The sequence below is a fragment of the Capra hircus genome, chromosome 5 (assembly GCF_001704415.2).
Source record: "Capra hircus breed San Clemente chromosome 5, ASM170441v1, whole genome shotgun sequence".
In the NCBI taxonomy this organism is placed as follows: Eukaryota; Metazoa; Chordata; class Mammalia; order Artiodactyla; family Bovidae; genus Capra; species Capra hircus.
The window spans coordinates 79,933,808-79,953,026 of NC_030812.1; the positions used below are offsets into that span (position 1 = coordinate 79,933,808).

The window sequence follows — 19,219 nt, forward strand, 5'->3', positions numbered from 1 at the left end:
CTATGCCAACTGCTTTACTGATATAGTCACCTGCTTTACTGACTATGCCAAAGCCTTTGACTCTGTGGATCACAATCAACTGTGGAAAATTCTACAAGAGATGGGAATACCAGACCACCTGACCTGCCTCTTGAGAAACCTATATGCAGGTCAGGAAGCAACAGTTAGAACTGGACATGGAACAACAGACTGGTTCCAAACAGGAAAAGGAGTATGTCAAGGCTATATATTGTCACCCTGCTTATTTAACTTATATGCAGAGTACATCATGAGAAACGCTGGACTGGAAGAAACACAAGCTGGAATCAAGATTGCTGGGAGAAATATCAATCACCTCAGATATGCAGATGATACCACCCTTATGGCAGAAAGTGAAAAGAAACTCAAAAGCCTCTTGATGAAAGTGAAAGAGGAGAGTGAAAAAGTTGGCTTAAAGCTCAACATTCAGAAAACGAAGATCATGGCATCCGGCCTCATCACTTCATGGGAAATAGATGGGAAAACAGTGGAAACAGTGTCAGACTTTATTTTGGGGGGCTCCAAAATCACTGCAGATGGTGAGTACAGCCATGAAATTAAAAGACGCTTACTCCTTGGAAGAAAAGTTATGACCAACCTAGATAGCATATTCAAAAGCAGAGACATTACTTTTACAACAAAGGTCCGTTTAGTCAAGGCTATGGTTTTTCCAGTGGTCATGGATGGATGTGAGAGTTGGACTGTGAAGAAAGCTGAGCGCTGAAAAATTGATGCTTTTTGAACTGTGGTGTTGGAGAAGACTCTTGAGAGTCCCTTGGACTGCAAGGAGATCCAACCAGTCCATTCTGAAGATCAGTCCTGGGATTTCTTTGGAAGGAATGAGGCTGAAGCTGAAACTCCAGTACTTTGGCCATCTCATGCGAAGAGCTGACTCATTGGAAAAGACTCTAATGCTGGGAGAGATTAGGGGCAGGAGGAAAAGGGGACTACAGAGGATGAGATGGCTGGATGGCATCACCGACTCGATGGACGTGAGTCTGAGTGAACTCTGGGAGATGGTGATGGACAGGGAGGCCTGGCATGCTGCGATTCATTGGGTCGCAAAGAGTCGGACATCACTGAGCGACTGAACTGAACTGAACTAGCAACTGAACAACAATTATTTATTAAAGCTTCATTTATTCAACTAATATTTACTGAATGCATGCTTTATTCCAAACATTGTTCTAGGCACTGGGGATGCATACCCAACAAGAGAGATAAGAGCCTGACTCTCCTCAATTCACACTGTAGATAAGGAAAGTGGAGAAGACAAAGAAGACTGCAAAAGTGAAAGTGAAAGTAAAGTCACTCAGTCATGTCCAACTCTTTGTGACCCCGTGGACTGTAGCCTACCAAGCTCCTCTGTCCATGGGATTCTCCAGGCAGGAATACTGGAGTGGGTTGCCATTTCCTTCTCCAGGGGATCTTCCCGACCCAGGGATCGAGCCCGGGTTTCCTGCATTGGAGGCAGACGTTTTAACCTCTGAGCCACCTGGGAAGCCCCAGAAGATTGCAAGGTAGACAATAAACAAATATTTCTGATGGTGTTACATGCTGTAAAGAAAATTGAAAAGGGCTAAAGGAATAGAATAATGGGGGAGAAACTTTTCAGAGGGGGAAGTCAAGAGCTCTCTTAGGAAGTCACAAATGAGGAAGAAAAAAACTCAGTTTTATTTTGAATCTGAGGGAAGAACACTTTCAACAAAGAAAAATGTACAAAGTTTTATCATAGGAATAAAGGCTGATGAGTTGAAAAACTAGAAAAAAGGCCACTGTAGATCATACGAAACGGGGAATCCAACCGGATGCTATAGTAGCACCAGACTTCCAGACAAAGGCAATCACATAGAACCATGGAAATGCATTTTATTTTTTACTCAGACAAGGAAGTTTCTATAATCTGACCTACTTTCATTTTCTTCAGTGTTTCAAAGTACAAAAAACAGTCAAATGACATAAAACAATAGACATAGACAATTTGTGAGAATGAAATATGTAGCACCAATTTCTGTCAGCTACACACACACACACACACACACACACATATAAATGCACCATGCATATACCACTTTTTATTCAGTATAATTAAGAGTAATGAAATTATCCTCTCTTGTAATGAAGGGGTGAATCCTAAAAAGAACAGTTGAATTATTTTCATGGTCTCTCAGAAAAGTGCCATATATATGCTGCAAGTATATCTGGCAATTAACATCTGCCTGAACTTCATCTGGACACACTGTCTATTAGCATGAAGTTCTTCTATAATACTTACATTCTCCATTTTATACTGAATTAGACTGACAAGATAAGATTATGAAAATTAATATATAGTGTCCAAATGATGGCAGCTCACTAACATGTCTTAAAGTTCAATGACTCTTGGCTAATCAGATATCTTCTGCTAATGTTGGGATCTAAAATGTCAATCTATAGCTTTGTTGGCTTGTAGTTTGGGAAGAAAAACTGATACAGACACACATATTTTAAGACCTCAGTGAGTTAGTAATTCAACTGTGGTACAGATGTAGTTGCATTAGAAGAGAAACATTAGGTTATCTCTGAAAACAATATTTAGACATTTTAGAAAATTTTGTTGGAATACAAAAAGAATTAATGTAATCAAAATCTATCACTGGTAAATGATTTAAACATACAAGGTAATAAGGACTAGGGAATATAACTCTCTTAAAGAAAAACTTGTATCTGAACTTAAGGCTTGGGTTTACCTAAAAAACCTAGATCTAAATCCGAGCTCAGGTTCATGGCCTGACTACCCAGGCAGGCAGAAGTTAAGCAACGTCTATAATCTTTAAGTTCAACCCTTGGGGAAAATGAAGGTGCATGCTTCTCAAGAGTGTAAACTCCAGATGTCTCAGGAGTTATAGTAATGGATTTGGTCATATTTATTTTTAGAAAGCAGGACAAAAACCAATTCCTAAAATTATGGATAAATGGATTAAAAAACAAATGACCGCAACCTTCCTTTTCCTTAACTTAAACAAAGAGCAGTGTCAAGGTCATAGAGAAGCTGGTGAAAATTTATTTGTCACAGATCTCAAGCATTTCGAATTGCAGATCCTAAATTTTTCTAGTATTTGAAGTGCTGTGCAGTGGCACTATACTAATTCAAAAAGAAAAACGCTAAATTATGGGTGTAGATCTAAACATGGAAATTCAATACAGTCTAGCCATGCTATAAAATGCTCTGCGGGCTGTGAAAGCAAAAAAAAAAAAAAAAAAATCTTTAGGACAGAAGAAATCATTCCTGTTGGCCCTGTTGTTAAGGGATTCTAGTAACATCAGAGTTGTTACCTCAAACACCACAAAAGTCTCCCAGTGAAAATTTCTTTTGTGCCATGGACAACACATTAAAATTAAGAAGTTTCTAAAATTAAGTTCAGCAGAGAGACGCTGCATGTCTGCCTTCCAGATACTTTAAACTTCTGAAAAGCTGCCATATGGACATGCCTCTCCCTCAGATGCCACAATATTATTTCTTGTGACTTGCATAAGAGCTACAGTTTCAGTTAAAGAAGAAAGAAAGGAAGGAATGAAAGAAAAGGAAAAAAAAAGAACTCTGACTAAAATCTCTCCAGAATCTTTCATAGGATTCAATGAAGTACCTAGTTATTAAACACTAAAGACATAAAATTCCGTTTTCTGAAATATCAGACACCACAAAAAAAAAACCCATGTACATGTCAGGAATATTTGACTTAAATACACAATCATTAACCTTCCAAGGAGGCAGCATACTTGCTAAATACAGTTCTGGATCAAGCTTTGAATGATCTGACTATATTCACAACTCCTTTTCTGGCTGTATGTGTTTGATCAGGGCACTGTGCTTCTCCATGCCTCAGATGTGTTATCTAATAAATAGGAAGAGTAATAGAGCTTCGTCTCTGCCAGTAATACAGGAATTCTGTGAAATTCTGACTGCTAACTTAATTCTTTATATTGATAAACTTTCAAAAGAGAATTGTTCAGCCTTCTGCTGATTTTTGAAAACTAAACTCCTTATTTGCATGAAAAGGAAACTCAAGCCATTTGGATTCAAATTGTATCAACAATATTTTTTAAATTACCAGATTTAAGATAGTTAAAATAATTTCCCTCCAAATTAACAGACATCCATTTACCAAATATAGATCTCAAAAATTAGAAAAGAACTTTTATTCGCATTGAAAAGTTGAGTGAGATTAGAGGTTTCATCTAAATCAATTTATCAGAAGATACACTGACAAAGTGTATCTTGGAGAAGGAAATGGCAGCCCACTCCAGTACTCTTGCCAGGAAAATCCCATGGACAGAGAAGCCTAGTAAGCTACAGTCTATGGGGTCTCAAAGAGTCAGACACAACTGAGCGACTTCACTTTCATTTTCACACTGACAAAGATGAAATTTTCCTTTATGTCTTCTTTTTGATCACAAAGAGAAGAATGTCGTAAACTTAGATGACAATTTAAGGTACTTTAACCTGGTTCTTTTCCAGTTAAGTGTTAACCATATATTCAGTTCAGTTCAGTCGCTCAGTCGTGTCTGACTCTTTGTGACACCCACGGACTGCAACACACCAGCCTTCCCTGTCCATCACCAAACTCCTGGAGCTTGTTTAAACTCATATCCATCGAGTCATTGATGCCATCCAACCATCTCATCCTCTGATCATCCCCTTCTCCTCCTACCTTCATTATTTTCCAGCATCACAGTCTTTTCCAATGAGTCGGTTCTTCGCATCAGGTGGCCAAAGCATTGGCGTTTCAACACCAAAACCATATATAACAGAAATGACATTGCACGGGGAGATGTGTAAACTATTTAAAATCCATAAGATTGGGCACCAAAAAATCAGAAGTGTCATCCCCAGCACTGGAGCAGGTGTCAAGAGGTCCTTGCAGTGCTGATCTCTAGCTTGACTGGGAGGGATTAGGATGAAGCCTCAGGGAAGGGACAAAGTCATCAAAGTGTCTCAGAGGAATTGTTAATATACTAACTAGAATGGAAGTATTTCACCATTAAAATATAAAGTAGTGATTTATTATCGATTTATCGAAAGTTACTCAGTCGTGTCTGATTCTTGCGATCCCATGGACTATACAGTCATGGAATTCTCCAGGCCAGAATACTGGAGTGGGAAGCCTTTACCTTCTCCAGGGGGTCTTCCCCATCCAGAGATCAAACCCAGGTCTCCCGCATTGCAGGAGGATTCTTTACCAGCTGAGCCACAAGGGAAGACCTTGCTGGCACCCAAATTAGGTTGTTACAATGAATTAACTACCAAGAAACTTGGTTACAAGAATATTCTGCTAAACTACCAAAACAGGATAACTTTTGAACTTGGTGCTTCTAACCATATGGATAAAATCAGACTCTATAAGTTTTATTCCTCAAATGGAATTCCTTTCTCACTGCTATAAAACAATTTGACAATCAATTTATTGCAAATCAGACATGACAATCTTTAGCAAATTATCTCATTTCCGGAAGCAATAAAGCCTAAAGAATAAATGGGAATTGATACTCTGACAGCAATGGGAGCAAAATTTAATTTTTACTATGCATATTTCTGGGCTTCCCAGGTGGCGCTAGTGGTAAAGAATCCACCTGCCAATGCAGGAGACATAGAGATACGGGTTCAATCACTGGATTGGGAAAATCTACTAGAGGAGGGTATGGAAATCCACTCCAGTACTCTTGCCTTGAGAAACCCATGGACAGAGGAGTCAGGCAGCTACAGTCCATAGGGTCACAAAAAGAGTCGGACCAAATGAGGTAACTTAGCACACACACACACGCATACTTTCATATCTTTTAAGTTTTGTATTGTATGCATGATTCGTTGGTAAATAAATTAGATACTTTGAAGACAATAGGGCAAATCATTTACTTCCTAATAATTTTAATTTATTCTTGATTGTTATTCAGTTGCTCACTCAGGTCCAACTGTTTGTGACCCCATGGACTGCAGCATGCCAGGCTTCCTGTCCTTCACCATCTCCTGGAGTTTGCTCAAACGCATGTCCATCCAAACAACTCATCCTCGCTGTCCTCCTCTCCTCCTGCCTTCAATCTTTCACAGAATCAGAGTCTTTTCTAATGAGTTGGCTCTTTACATCAGGTGGCCAAAGTATAAGAGCTTCAAGCTTCCGCATCAGTCCTTCCAATGAATATTCGGGTTGATTTCCTTTAGGATTGACTGGTTTGATCTCCTACACCACAGTTCAAAAGTATCAATTATTTGGCACACAGCTTTCTTTATGATCCAACTCTCACATCCATTCAAGACTACTGGAAAAACCCATAGCTTAGACTCTATGGAATTTGTCAACAGGCAAAGTGATGTCTCTGCTTTTTAATACACCGCCTAGGTTTGTCATAGAGTTTCTTCCAAGGAGCAAGTGTCTTTTACTTTCATGGCTGCAGTCACCATCTGCATTGATTTTGGAGCCCAAGAAAATAAAAGTCTGTCACCATTTCCATTGTTCCCCCATCTATTTGCCATGAAGAGATGGAACCAGATGCCATTATCTTAGTTTTTCTTTTTTTTCGTAGCTAAAATGTTTACTTTTGTTTTTTCAATTGATTTTATTGAAATATAGAGACCTGGGTTCGATCCTTGGGTTGGAAAGATCCCCTGGAGAAGGAAATGGTAACCCACTCCAGTATTCTTGCCTGGAGAATCCCATGGACGGAGAAGCCTGGTAGGCCGCAGTCCACGGGGTCGCAAAGAGTCGGACACAACTGAGCGACTTCACTCACTATAGTTGATTTACAATGTTGTGTTAATTTCTGCTGTGCAGCAAAGTGATTCAGTCACATAGATGTATACATTCTTTCTCATATTCTTTTCCATTATAGTTCATCACAGGATATTGAATATAGAATGCTATGCTATACAGTTTGAGAATATGTATTCTTTTTTTCTTTTCTATAATCATTTTATTTCCTACTTAAAATTTGTTATTTTTAATATAAATTTATTTATTTTCACTGGAGGCTAATTACTTTACAAAAATATGGAACATGTCATGAATTTGTGTGTCATCCTTGCTTAGGGGCCATGCTAATCTTCTCTGTATCATTCCAATTTTAGTATATGGAGAAGGAAATGGCAACCCACTCCAGTGGTCTTGCCTGGAAAATTGCATGGACAGAGGAGCCTGGTAGGTTGCAGTCCATGGGGTCGCTAAGAGTCAGACATGAGTGAGCAACTTCACTTTCACTTTTCACTTTCATGCACTGGAGAAGGAAATGGCAACCCACTCCAGCGTTCTTGCCTGGAGAATCCCTGGGATGGGGGAGTCTGGTGGGCTGCCATCTATGGGGTCGCACAGAGTCGGACACGACTGAAGTGACTTAGCAGTAGCAGTAGCAGCAGCTGCCGAAGCAAGCACTATCTTAGTTTTTCAATGTTGAGTTTTAAGCCAGCTCTTTCATTCTCCTCCTTCACCTTCATCAAGAGGTTATTTAGTTCCTCTTGGCTTTTGGCATAAGGGTGGTGTTATCTGCATATCTGAGGTTATTGATTATTCTTCTGATAATCCTGATTCCAGCTTGTGCTTCATCCATCCCAGTATTGTGTATGTTGTACTCATTTTGCATGATGGATGAAGTCTGTTGTTCGACCCAGGGATTGAACCTGTGTCTCTCATTCTCCTGCATTGGCAAGCAGGTTCTTAACCACTAGCACCACCTGTGTGTGTGTGTATGTGTATATATATATATATATATATATATATATATATACACACACACATATATATAGGGATACAGTGAAGTTGCTCAGTCGTGTCCGACTCTTCGCGACCACATGGACTGTAGCCTACCAGGCTCCTCTGTCTATGGGATTTTCCAGGCAATAGTCCTGGAGTGGATTGCCATTTCCTTCTCCAGGGGATCTTCCCAACCCAGGGATCGAAGCCAGGTCTCCCACATTGTAGACAGACGCTTTACCATCATATATATGTATCAGTTCAGTTCAGTCGCTCAGTCGTGTTCGACTCTTTGCGACCCCATGAATAGCAGCACACCAAGCCTCCCTGTCCATCACCAACTCGCGGAGTTCACTCAGACCCATGTCCATAAAGTTAGTGATGCCATTCAGCCATCTCATCCTCTGTCGCCCCCTTCTTTTCCTGGCCCCAATCCCTCCCAGTATCAGAGTCTTTTCCAATGAGTAAACTCTTCACATGAGGTGGCCAAAGTACTGGAGTTTCAGCTTCAGCATCATTCCTTCCAAAGAAATCCCAGGGCTGATCTCCTTCAGAATGGATTGTTTGGATCTCCTTGCAGTCCAAGGGACTTTCAAGTCCTCTCCAACACCACAGTTCAAAAGCATCAATTCTTTGGCAATTCTTTGGCACTCAGCCTTCTTCACAGTTCAACTCTCACATCCATACATGACCACAGGAAAAACCATAGCCTTGACTAGCTGGACCTTTGTTGGCAAAGTATTGTCTCTGCTTTTCAATATGCTGTCTGGGTTGGTCATAACTTTTCTTCCAAGGAGTAAGCGTCTTTTAATTTCATAGTTGCACTCACCATCTGCAGTGATTTTGGAGCCCCCCAACATAAAGTCTGACACTGTTTCCACTGTTTCCCCATCTATTTCCCATGAAGTGATGGAACCAGATGCCATGATCTTCGTTTTCTGAATGTCGAGCTTTAAGCCAACTTTTTCACTCTCCACTTTCACTTTCGTCGAGGCTTTTTAGTTTCTCTTCACTTTTTGCCTATGTTTATATATATTTATACAAATTTATACATTTATATACACTTATATATCTATATCCGTATAGATATATAAGCTATATATATATGTTATAGATACACATATATCTGTATATATAAAATTATATAAAACATACATATATGTATGTATATATATATGCATATATAAAATTTCCCAAAAGCTAATTAACTAAAACTTAACAGATAAAATCAAAACCAGACGTGTATTCTGATACTTTGTTGCACACTAATGGTTTATAGTTCAGATTAAAGCATAAAGTTAACCATTCCTCTTTTATTAATTTTCAAGCAGGCAAGAAATTAGAAAAAAATCTTAAAGGTAGTTTTATATATATATATATCTTCATTTGGACTTATAAGAATAATTTTAACCAGTTTATCTTTTCTGCCTTTAAGAACTATGGTATGTAATTATCCACTAACTGGATTATTAGTTTCCAATAAAAATAAATCTATAACACATCAATTACATCTCTTCTAAAGTCTAATAAACATGATAATAAACTGATAATTCAGTTCACTACAATAACAGAATATTAAAAATCACATAACTGATACATCACATTGACTAGAATAGTTACAGAAATTACATTCTTCAGATACTACTATAAACTCACTCATTCAGCATTCCTACTAAATGTAGATACCTCCTGAATAACATTGTTAAACAGAAGGTTTATTTCAACTCTATAAGAACAAAACAGACCCAGCCTCATTCAACACAGAAAGAAAATATTATTATGGATAAAAGGTACTTATGATAGACCAGCTTGAGTTTTCATGATAATAAGCAGGAGTCTGTAATTAATTAACAATGGACAGGAATCACAATTTTCAAGTCTCATTAAGATTAGTCACAAATATTAACCTGATATGATATAAAAAAAATGACATTTAAATTTAATTTTGGAAGGTAAGCCAAAAATAACTAATGGAAAAAGGCAGGTCTTACATGTCTTAAGAAACAACTAAATAAAACCTATTCATTAATTTTTTTGTTAATCTTTGGAGTTATTTTTCAAAGACTTCTCTGCAGCAAAAATTTGAAATTTATATCCTCAATACAGAATGGAGTCTTTTTCTTCATTTCTTTGACTATCAGGCTGAAAATCCAGTCACAATATAAAGGAAAGCCTTAAATCTATATTAGAACAACTTTTCTTGCAATGTTTCCAATGCCTTTTGGTTTTGGCCTGGCTGGAAAACCACAAGAATAGCCTTGCATGCAAGATTCTGGCTTAGCCCAGAAAACTCAGAGGCACATAAGAACAGTTCTCAACTACGAAACCTTTCTCAATCCTCTGCTGAGGTTAAGTTTGATGGGAGGGATAAGAATGGACAAGCCAAGTTATGAGTTCCAAACCAATCACTAGTATCTAGCATGCTGTTAGGCCAAATGCTATTGGCAACAGCAAGCATCTTTATTTGTCCAGGAAAAATCTGATCATATGATAAAAGCTGGAATTTATGAGGATCCTTGTTCAATCAAATAACTAAAACTATAAATTTATTTCATATCTTTGGGTTAACAAAAAGGTGTAATTTTTTTTAAAAAGATACATAACACATTTCACATATCTTCATTTTTACTTATCCCCTCTTTACACAAAAAGTTAGCAATCTCTAATCAAGGGAAAACATCAAAAGAAAAGAAAATGTCATTTCCTCCTCCTTGGAGCAGAACTTTATACAATAAAAGTAATTCTACACCCTGGGAAAAACTGGTCTCCAAAATGTATTATGTTCTCCCTTATAAAACAGTACAAACAACTCAAGAGTTCAAATAAAATGCTAGCAAGTAGATGCTTTTGAAAAATGGAATATAGCAGGCATGTGATATTCTAAGCTGACATTTGACATATGTTACACTGCTGAAATTCAAAGCAGTCCACAGCAAAAGAGACTTAAGGCAACTAACCTTTGAGAAATGCACAATGAACCAATACTCTCAATAAAACTAATGTTGATCAAATGGGAAATAAAGAATTTTACTCAAGATAATTTCAGAACAATTTAAGTTTATGTAGCAATTCTGCACCATCTTTCACTCTGAACAGCAGAGAATGTGTATGTCTGATAAGCAAAAACTCTAGTGCATCTAGTTTAATACTCTGGTACTTAATCATAAGAAAAAAAATCAGGAAATTCTCTTCATAAAATGTTCTGAGACTTTAGAAAAGAATCAGCTAATTCCTTGTCTGCTCATTTAAATGAGTAAAATATTTATAAGCACTAATCATGTGTCTAGCACTCAGTGGCTTTTGGCATCTGGGATGTAATAAACCAAGTTAAAGATCATCAATTCAGACAAGCTTTCAGAAACAAAGACTTAAAAATGAGTATATGTCTATATGTCTAATCTGGTGGAAATATCTTGAGATATGTAAATAAATATAAATAAGCCTGAGTTTTTTTAATGTACTCAACTTGGCTGAAAGCATGCACGCAAAACACAAGGGTTAGAATAGAAAGCTCTAAAGTTTCAGAGGAGGCTATAATTTTGAAAATGAATGTGATGACCAGGAACTAATTTTCATATCACCAAAAAATTGATACAGAAAACGTTTAGGTTAGGCACCCATGAGGGGGCCAAGAAACATGTAATAGACCTTAAATCACTACAGTTATAATTTATTGGTGTTTGCAATAAATATTAAACCAAAATGCATTTTCTTTTTTGCCTTTTTTTGGGCTAACTTTCCAGTCACCATTTTGACTCATCTATCAACTATATCAAATTCAATGTTTCAACACTTCTATCTCCTATGATTTGAAAAATGTCTAAATCCCTTAAGTTTAAACAACAAAACAGCTGAGTGCAAGTCAATTTGAAAAATAAACAAGTTGAGTCCGAACAAAGAAAATAACTAACTTGCAAATACAACTTCAGGATGAAATAAATTCTGAATACTAGAGTTTCAAAAGGAAAAGCACTTTTTTCTAACTAATCTATCTTAAAGCAAATGCCACATTAAAAAGAAAGAAAGAAAGGAGGTAGTCTTTTGTCATTGTCTTGAACAAGAAGATTCAGTATATAGTAGTAAAACAAAACTATCAACCAAAAAAATCCTATGTTATCTTATACATGTCAATTTGGGATCATCAATGAACTAGACTTAAAGTAAAATAAAATAAAATAGAAACAACATGCTAAACTTAATTTTTTGAGTACTTTCCACTCACTGTTAGAGCATGTGAGCAAAAGTTCTAGCTTTGAAGTTTAACACACTGAGTCAACTAGAACTTTCTTTGGAAAATTCTTTCCAAAAGTCATTTTGGATAAAAAAGAAAATTAACTTTAAGAATGTATTAACATCTAAAATAGTTTTACCTCAAGCACTTACATACAGTATATTAACTGAATAAATGTATACAGAGATAGTTTAAAAAAGAAAAAGAAAACAAGAACCAAACATATCTGTGCAAGAAATGAGAGATCACAAGATACTTTCTCTTTAAAATTCAGGGCATCATGTGCCTTAAGTTAAAGAACTACATTTGTTTTAGCAAATATGCCTGTATTTTTTCTATATGATTTTCTTTGACAGCCCCTCTGTGCTATTATACCAATACTCCACTGTAAAGAAATTTTTTCTTGCTCTGATCACTTATCCTACATAAAGGAAAATAAGACATAAGTTTAAAAAAAATCTTTGGAGAAGGAAATGGCAACCCACTCCAGAACTCTCGCCTGGAAAATCCCATAGACAGAGGAGCCTGGTAGCTACAGTCCATGGGGTCACAAAGAGTCGGACACGACTGAACGACTTCACTTCAACTTTTCACTTAAAAAATCTTAATGTGGGATAAATCTAGTTCCTTAGTTACAGCTAAAACTTTTGCTTCTTTTGTAACTTTTAAAAACAGAAAGTGGTCCATTCAACTGTCATTTAAATCTGTCAGAATATCTCTCATTTTCTCATAAGGAAAAATTTCATAGTGATTTCAATTTAAACATGCACACAGACACACAAACCCACCCACACACAATCTTGACAGGCTCAATTCAGATAATAAGAATGAGGAAAATAGCAACAAATAGGATACAATGATGGGCAAATAAACATGAAGGGATAAGCTGATGGTTAACAACCTCCTTGGGGTAGCAGAATGACTTCTAAAACTTCAAAGAAAATACAGATGCCCAAATCCCACCTATGTGAACTGATTTTAAATTTCCAGAGAAGAAAATTAGTATGATTTCTTAAAAGCAACCCAAGTAATAAATTATGTCCTGCAAAAAGTGCAGGTTAAGATACCCTAATCAATGACAACAGATGAGTGCATCACAAGCAAAATAGCAGCCCAGTAATACAGCTACACATTACCTTAATAAAAAAAGGTGCTCTACATCATGGATGTGTCCCAGGTGGCACTAGTGGTAAAGAACTCCCCTGCCAATGCGGGAGACTTCAGAGAGACAGGTTTGTCCTGGGTCAGAAAGATCCCCTGTAGGAGGGCATGGAAACCCACTCCAGTAATTTTGCTTGAACACCATGGACAAAGAAGTCTAGCGGGCTATATAGTCCATGGGATAACAGAGTCAGACACAACTGAAGTGATTTGGCATGCACACATATCATGGATAGTAATACTTGATAGAGAAAACTACAGATATAAAGAATTGTGAAGTCTGAGCTACTGTATATAGTAGCAAATGACAATTTGAAGAAAAAAGCCCAGTTAAACAAGTAAAGGAAAATTCTTGTTCCTTGTAGTAAACAATCTTAGATGTGGCATGCTCCTATGGCAAGCCTCCCAAGATCTACATTTATTTTACTGTTGTTAATTATCAGGATAAAAGATTTTTAAATCATGACATGAAAGAAACAAAATAAATACAATGAAGAGAATATTACAGGAAAAGTTGGCATATGTAGCACATTAAGTTAGTGTTAGCGTTGTTTTCTTCTGCACTTTAGCAGAATTACACATGGTCTTTCATTCATCATGGACTTCCCTGGTGGCTCAGATGGATGGTAAAGTGTCCGCCTACAATGTGGGAGACCAAGGTTTGATCCCTGGGTTGGGAAGATCCTCTGGAGAAGGAAATGGCAATCCATTCCAGTACTCTTGCCTGGAAAATCCCATGGACGGAGGAGCTTGGTAGGATACAGTCCATGGGGTTGCAAAGAGTCGGACACAACTGAGTGACTTCACTGACTTTCTTTCACTCATCGGTCTGAAGCAAGCTATTTACTTTCTTCATTTTAATTAATTATTTTATTTGGAGAATAACAACTTTACTTTCTAAATGAATAAAAGAACAATGACTTTTTAGCAGAAGCCCAGGAATATGAAGGGCTGGACCATGATTGCTTTCTCTTAAATAGACATTTCTAAAACAGACTGAAACAAGCACCCGCACTGTATGAGAAGTAAGCTAATTAATAGTCAGCTGTAAGATAAGGACAAGCCATCAAAATTGCTATACTAGAAAACTGATATATTGAATATTATAAAAACTAAATTGCAAAAATTTATTGACAGCATCATTATCGTTGTTTTTGTTGCTCAGTTGCTAAGTCACATCCAACTCTTTGGGACCCCATGGACTGCAGCATACCAGGCTCCTCTGCCCCCCACCATCTCCTGGAATTTGCTCAAATTCATGTCCACTATTTATGTCCAGTGATATTATTAGCCATGATCAACATTCATTATTTCACTGGGTCCTCACAATACTTCTCTTAATAGGTTCTATGTTATATTCCCTCATATACTTATAGGGAAATTAAAATTCATATATAATAAATTGCCAGAGGTGACACTGTTAGTAAGTACCAGAGCTATGGCTTAGCTCAGGTTTATCTGACTAAATCAATCAGCTCTACTAGCAGAAATTCTTAGCAGTCCTAAGGAGGAAATTTTTGCAGAGATGCAAATTCCTTCAGGAATTTAGAAAATAAAAATGTATGAATTATGATATATCATTATTAAAGGTAGCAAAAGATAAGGACATTAGTACATAACATAATACATAATATTAGGGGCTTCCCCTGAAGCTCAGCAGTAAAGAATCTTCCTGCAATGCAGGAGACAAGTGGAACACATCACATAAAGGAAAAAAAAAATAATTTTTCAACAGAGATGTAGCATTGGATAATATCCTACAGCCTTTCATGATTTTAAAAAAACAACCAACTACAAATAAAAATGAAATTTCCTCAACCTAATAAAGAAGAAGTTAGAAGTTAAGTCACTCAGTCGTGTCTGACTCTTTGCGACCCCATGGACGGTAGCCCACCAGGCTCCTCCGTCCATGAGATTCTCCAGGAAAGAATACTAGAGTGGGTTAAAGGCCATCTATAAAAATCTCACTGATAACATCATACTTAATGGTTAATCAATATATACATATATATTTTGCAGCTCTTATTAATATTATATTGGAAGTCTACCTGGGAAATTAGGTAAGAAAAAAGAAATGAAAAGCATCCAGATTAAAAAAGAGGACACAATCTCTAGCTGCAGATGGCATGGTCTTATATATAGAAAATCTTGCAAAATCTACACAACTATTAGAACTAATGACCATGCATAAGAACAACACGCAAAAACATGGCAGCACTAAACAATCTAAACATGAAATTAGGAAAAACAATTCAATTTAGAACATTGTCAAAAAGAATAAAAGAATATTGAAAACTGTAAAACACTGTTGAAAGCAATTAAAGAAGATAAACATAAAGCCATTTTATGACTAGGGATCAGAAAACTTAATGCAGTTAAAATGGCAATACTCCCTAAATTGATCTACATATTCAATGAAAACACAATTAAAATCCAACTTGGACTTTTTAAATTTACATACTGATTCTAAAATTAATATAAAAATGAAAGTGACCCCACCCCAATGGGGCTTCCCTGGTAACTCAGATGGTAAAGCACCTGCTTGCAATGCAGGAGACCTGAGTTTGATCCTTGGGTCAGGAAGATCCATGGAGAAGGAAAATGGCAACCCACTCCAGTATCCTTGCCTGGTAAATCCCATAGACAGAGGAGTCTGGCAGGCTACGGTCCATGGGGTCACAAAGAGTCCGACATGACTGAGCAACTAACCGACATGACTGAGCAATTAACACATACACCACCCCAATGAGGATGAGAAAGGGCACCTCATTACAAACTGATAAAAGGTCAAATCTAGGCCCCCTTAACCAGCCTTTGTGGGCAGGGCTTGGAGTCGGGCTACAGTTTGCTGGTATTTGGTGGAATTAGAATGGTTATTATCTAAAGCAAGTGGAAGCTTTCCTGGTCTTCTGGACAGAAAGAGTAGGTTTTTCTTGGGGTCTATCATCTGACCTCATTGATATTTCTGGGTTGATTACTTCTCCAGTACCTTGTCTGGGGCAAATAAGGCAAAAAGAGAAGTAAAATAAAATAATTAGGACATGAACTTCTCATGCATGAATTCATGATGGAAAAAAACAAAATTGCTTTCTTGTTCCATAATGGGCCACAAATCATTAACATTTACATTACAAAGACAACTAACCAACCAAGAAAACATTGACATTTTTCCTATCTACATTACTTTACCTTTTCCATAGTACTATGAAGTTGTCAGTATCATTCTAAGACCCTTTGGTTTCTAAAATTTTATACAATAATTAATTATCAGATATATCTTTTGTAAAAATACTGAGGTATCTTTGTGTAAAATGTGAAGCTCACCAATAAATCAATACAGAAGGCTATATAAAATGTATTTACACTGAAGTTCCATGCTATAAGAGAATTTATATACTTTATGTATTAACTGACTATAAGTATACTATGATAAATTAAATATAACTTTGTAGGATACTTGATTTGATACCTAATCCTTTTAAGCAAATTGAAATAAATGCATAATGCCTGAAACTTCTAAATTCTTTTTCTAAATGAGCATCCCATAATGATATGAGACAAAGAGGTGAAATGAGTGGCTCTCAACTAATTTTCTTTAAAATATAATTTACAAAATATATTTGAAAGTTGTCACTTATGCTTTTAAATTAATTATTTGCCAGTGTTGAAAGTAATACACTATAAACATATTTTTAGCAAAGGAAATATGTAGAGCCAGAACCAAAAAAATTTTAAATATAAAATACTAAGTTTTTCAGAACAACACAACAATGTAAGTACTTTCACAACATTTAATTTAGAATTCATAAACATAAATAAGTAAAACATAAAGTCATCCAAAAATACATCATATAATATCCAGGAGAATTATGTAAATTCCATTATTTTAATTCTCCCCACTCAGCCTTAGGACAAAAGAAAAGATAGTTCAAAATAGATCCTATACACTTTCCTTCAACTCAATAACTATAAAGCTGGTTTATATTAGTAGAATGAAAAATTCCCAACATTATAAAGAAAAGAGCCAATAGTCTCAGCTATAAAAAGCAGACATTTTAAAACAGCCTTCTCAAGTATGGCACAAGTTTCTGTATTGGGTGTGGTCATAAAAATGACCTTCCAGGTCCCAGGACCTATTATCATCTACCAGACTATTTTAATACCTTCAATTTTTTTTAAAGTGTCTTTCACTTAAAATCTAGATCTATTTCTTTTACTACTTTTATTCAAATGACTTGTTATGGGAAGCTTTTGACATTAAAATGTCAGCTAATTAAAATGAAATGAACTTCTATCTTGTCTAGGGATGAAGTTGAATCAACAAATAATGTCTACATTCCACATATGATAGAGGGGTTTTTTTAAACAGTTATTATAATAATTAACAATAAAAAATAAGCTAATGCCTAATTATACAGGTAGAATTAAGCCAATTATGGTGCATGTATATTTACATATATATGTGTGAGCATGTGTATAAATATAGAATGTAGTAGCATAGAACAATGACAAAAATTGGATGTTTATATATACTGACAGGAAAATATATAATGCCATGTAAGTATAGCAAGAAACAAAAGAATAGATTGAGTAGAAGAACATATTTCTAAAAGCAAATCAAAATTATATAGCAGCATGACATGAGCAAATATGTGTGTATGTATTTAAAGAGAAATCTCTAGAAGAATGGACATCAAACCATTCACATGTGATTGGTTTAAAGAAAAACCAATCTGATATCTGATAGACTCTCAAATAACACATATGACAGACTCTCAAATAACTACCTTATATTCATCCACAATAATGCTGAGGGCTTCATGACCCGCTTTCCTCATATCTTCCAATTCTTGTTTATGCTTTTCCTGAAAGAAAATAAGAAACTAAGCTATGACTTTTTGTTGTTATTGTTGTTTACAAAATAACACACCACTGACTTTTGCATTTATAAGTGATTTGTGAGTGATTTGTGGCACATCAATGTTGCAGCTGAAAACAAAGAGAAACCCATTCAAAAAAACTTTCTGTTTAAAAGCATTCTGAAGATAGCAATGAGAGATTAAAGGGAAACCATAACTGGGAAAGGAAAACCATGCTCACAAGTAAGATAATCCAAGGCAATGGTGTTATCCCTTGAGACATCTGGCAATTGTGGACCTGGATCTAGAGATAGGAGGCCCTGTGTCATCCAAAAAGCTGGAACCTTTTTTTTCTCATTACTTCTCCAGTAATACACACATGTCAATATGTCAATATGTCACAAAATTTGAGAATTACTAGATTAAGGAGAACAAACCCTCATTCTACCTTCTGAGGAAAGGAGAAGCTGAACTCTCTTTGGAGAATGTTAACATCCTACAGAACCTTTCCAATTTCTCAAACACAATGTAAAGATTTCAATGCAAAATTATCAGAAGTGATAACAGATGAGACCAAAGAAACATAAAATAGAAAAGACAAAAGAAATAGACCCATGGGTGATTCAGATATTAGTTATCAAAAAGTTTACAATATTTATGAATAAATATACACAAGAAAATAAAGAAGTGGGGAAAGTGGATAGTACAGAAAATTTCTTCAGAGAATTGGAATTCATAAAACAAATTCTACAGCTCAATGCAATAAATGAGGTAAAGAATAAGTAAAACAGCAGAAAGCAGGATTAGAGGACCAAAAGATAGTGGGGGAAAACCTACAGCAAAAGAGAAAAAGATGATTGAAAGTATATTAAAAAAAAAAAACCTTTAAAAAGATGAGACAAAATAAGAAGACAAATATTTATGTAAAACAATTGTTAAAAAAATAATCCAAAGAAAAAAGAATAAATAAAATCTAGCAAGATGGGAACAATAAAGTGATAAAAATAAAAAACAAAAATTTCTAATATTACTCATGAATTCAAGATATTATACAACCAATAGATTTTTCTAAACAAATAGTAAGATATTATTAAATATTACAGCAATAAATAAGAACTGTTAGGTAAAATGAAAAAACTCCTAGGGAAAAAAACAAAACTGAAAGAAGATGAAATAAAAATTCTGAAAAATTTTGTATGTGTTTAGAAAAAAGAAAAAAACTGAACCTATAT

At 35.8% G+C, this 19,219-nt stretch overlaps 1 protein-coding gene across 4 annotated transcripts in view; it reads right to left on the reverse strand.

Moving 5' to 3' along the window:
* The window catches only part of CCDC91 (coiled-coil domain containing 91), a 412,799-nt gene that overhangs the window by 169,829 nt on the left and 223,751 nt on the right, over positions 1 to 19,219 (reverse strand). For all 4 annotated transcript variants that reach the window (XM_018048369.1, XM_018048367.1, XM_018048366.1 and 1 more), the window contains one exon: positions 17,916 to 17,993. In XM_018048369.1, coding sequence (XP_017903858.1) covers positions 17,916 to 17,993 — 78 coding nt within the window. The remainder of the gene's footprint in view (positions 1 to 17,915; positions 17,994 to 19,219) is intronic.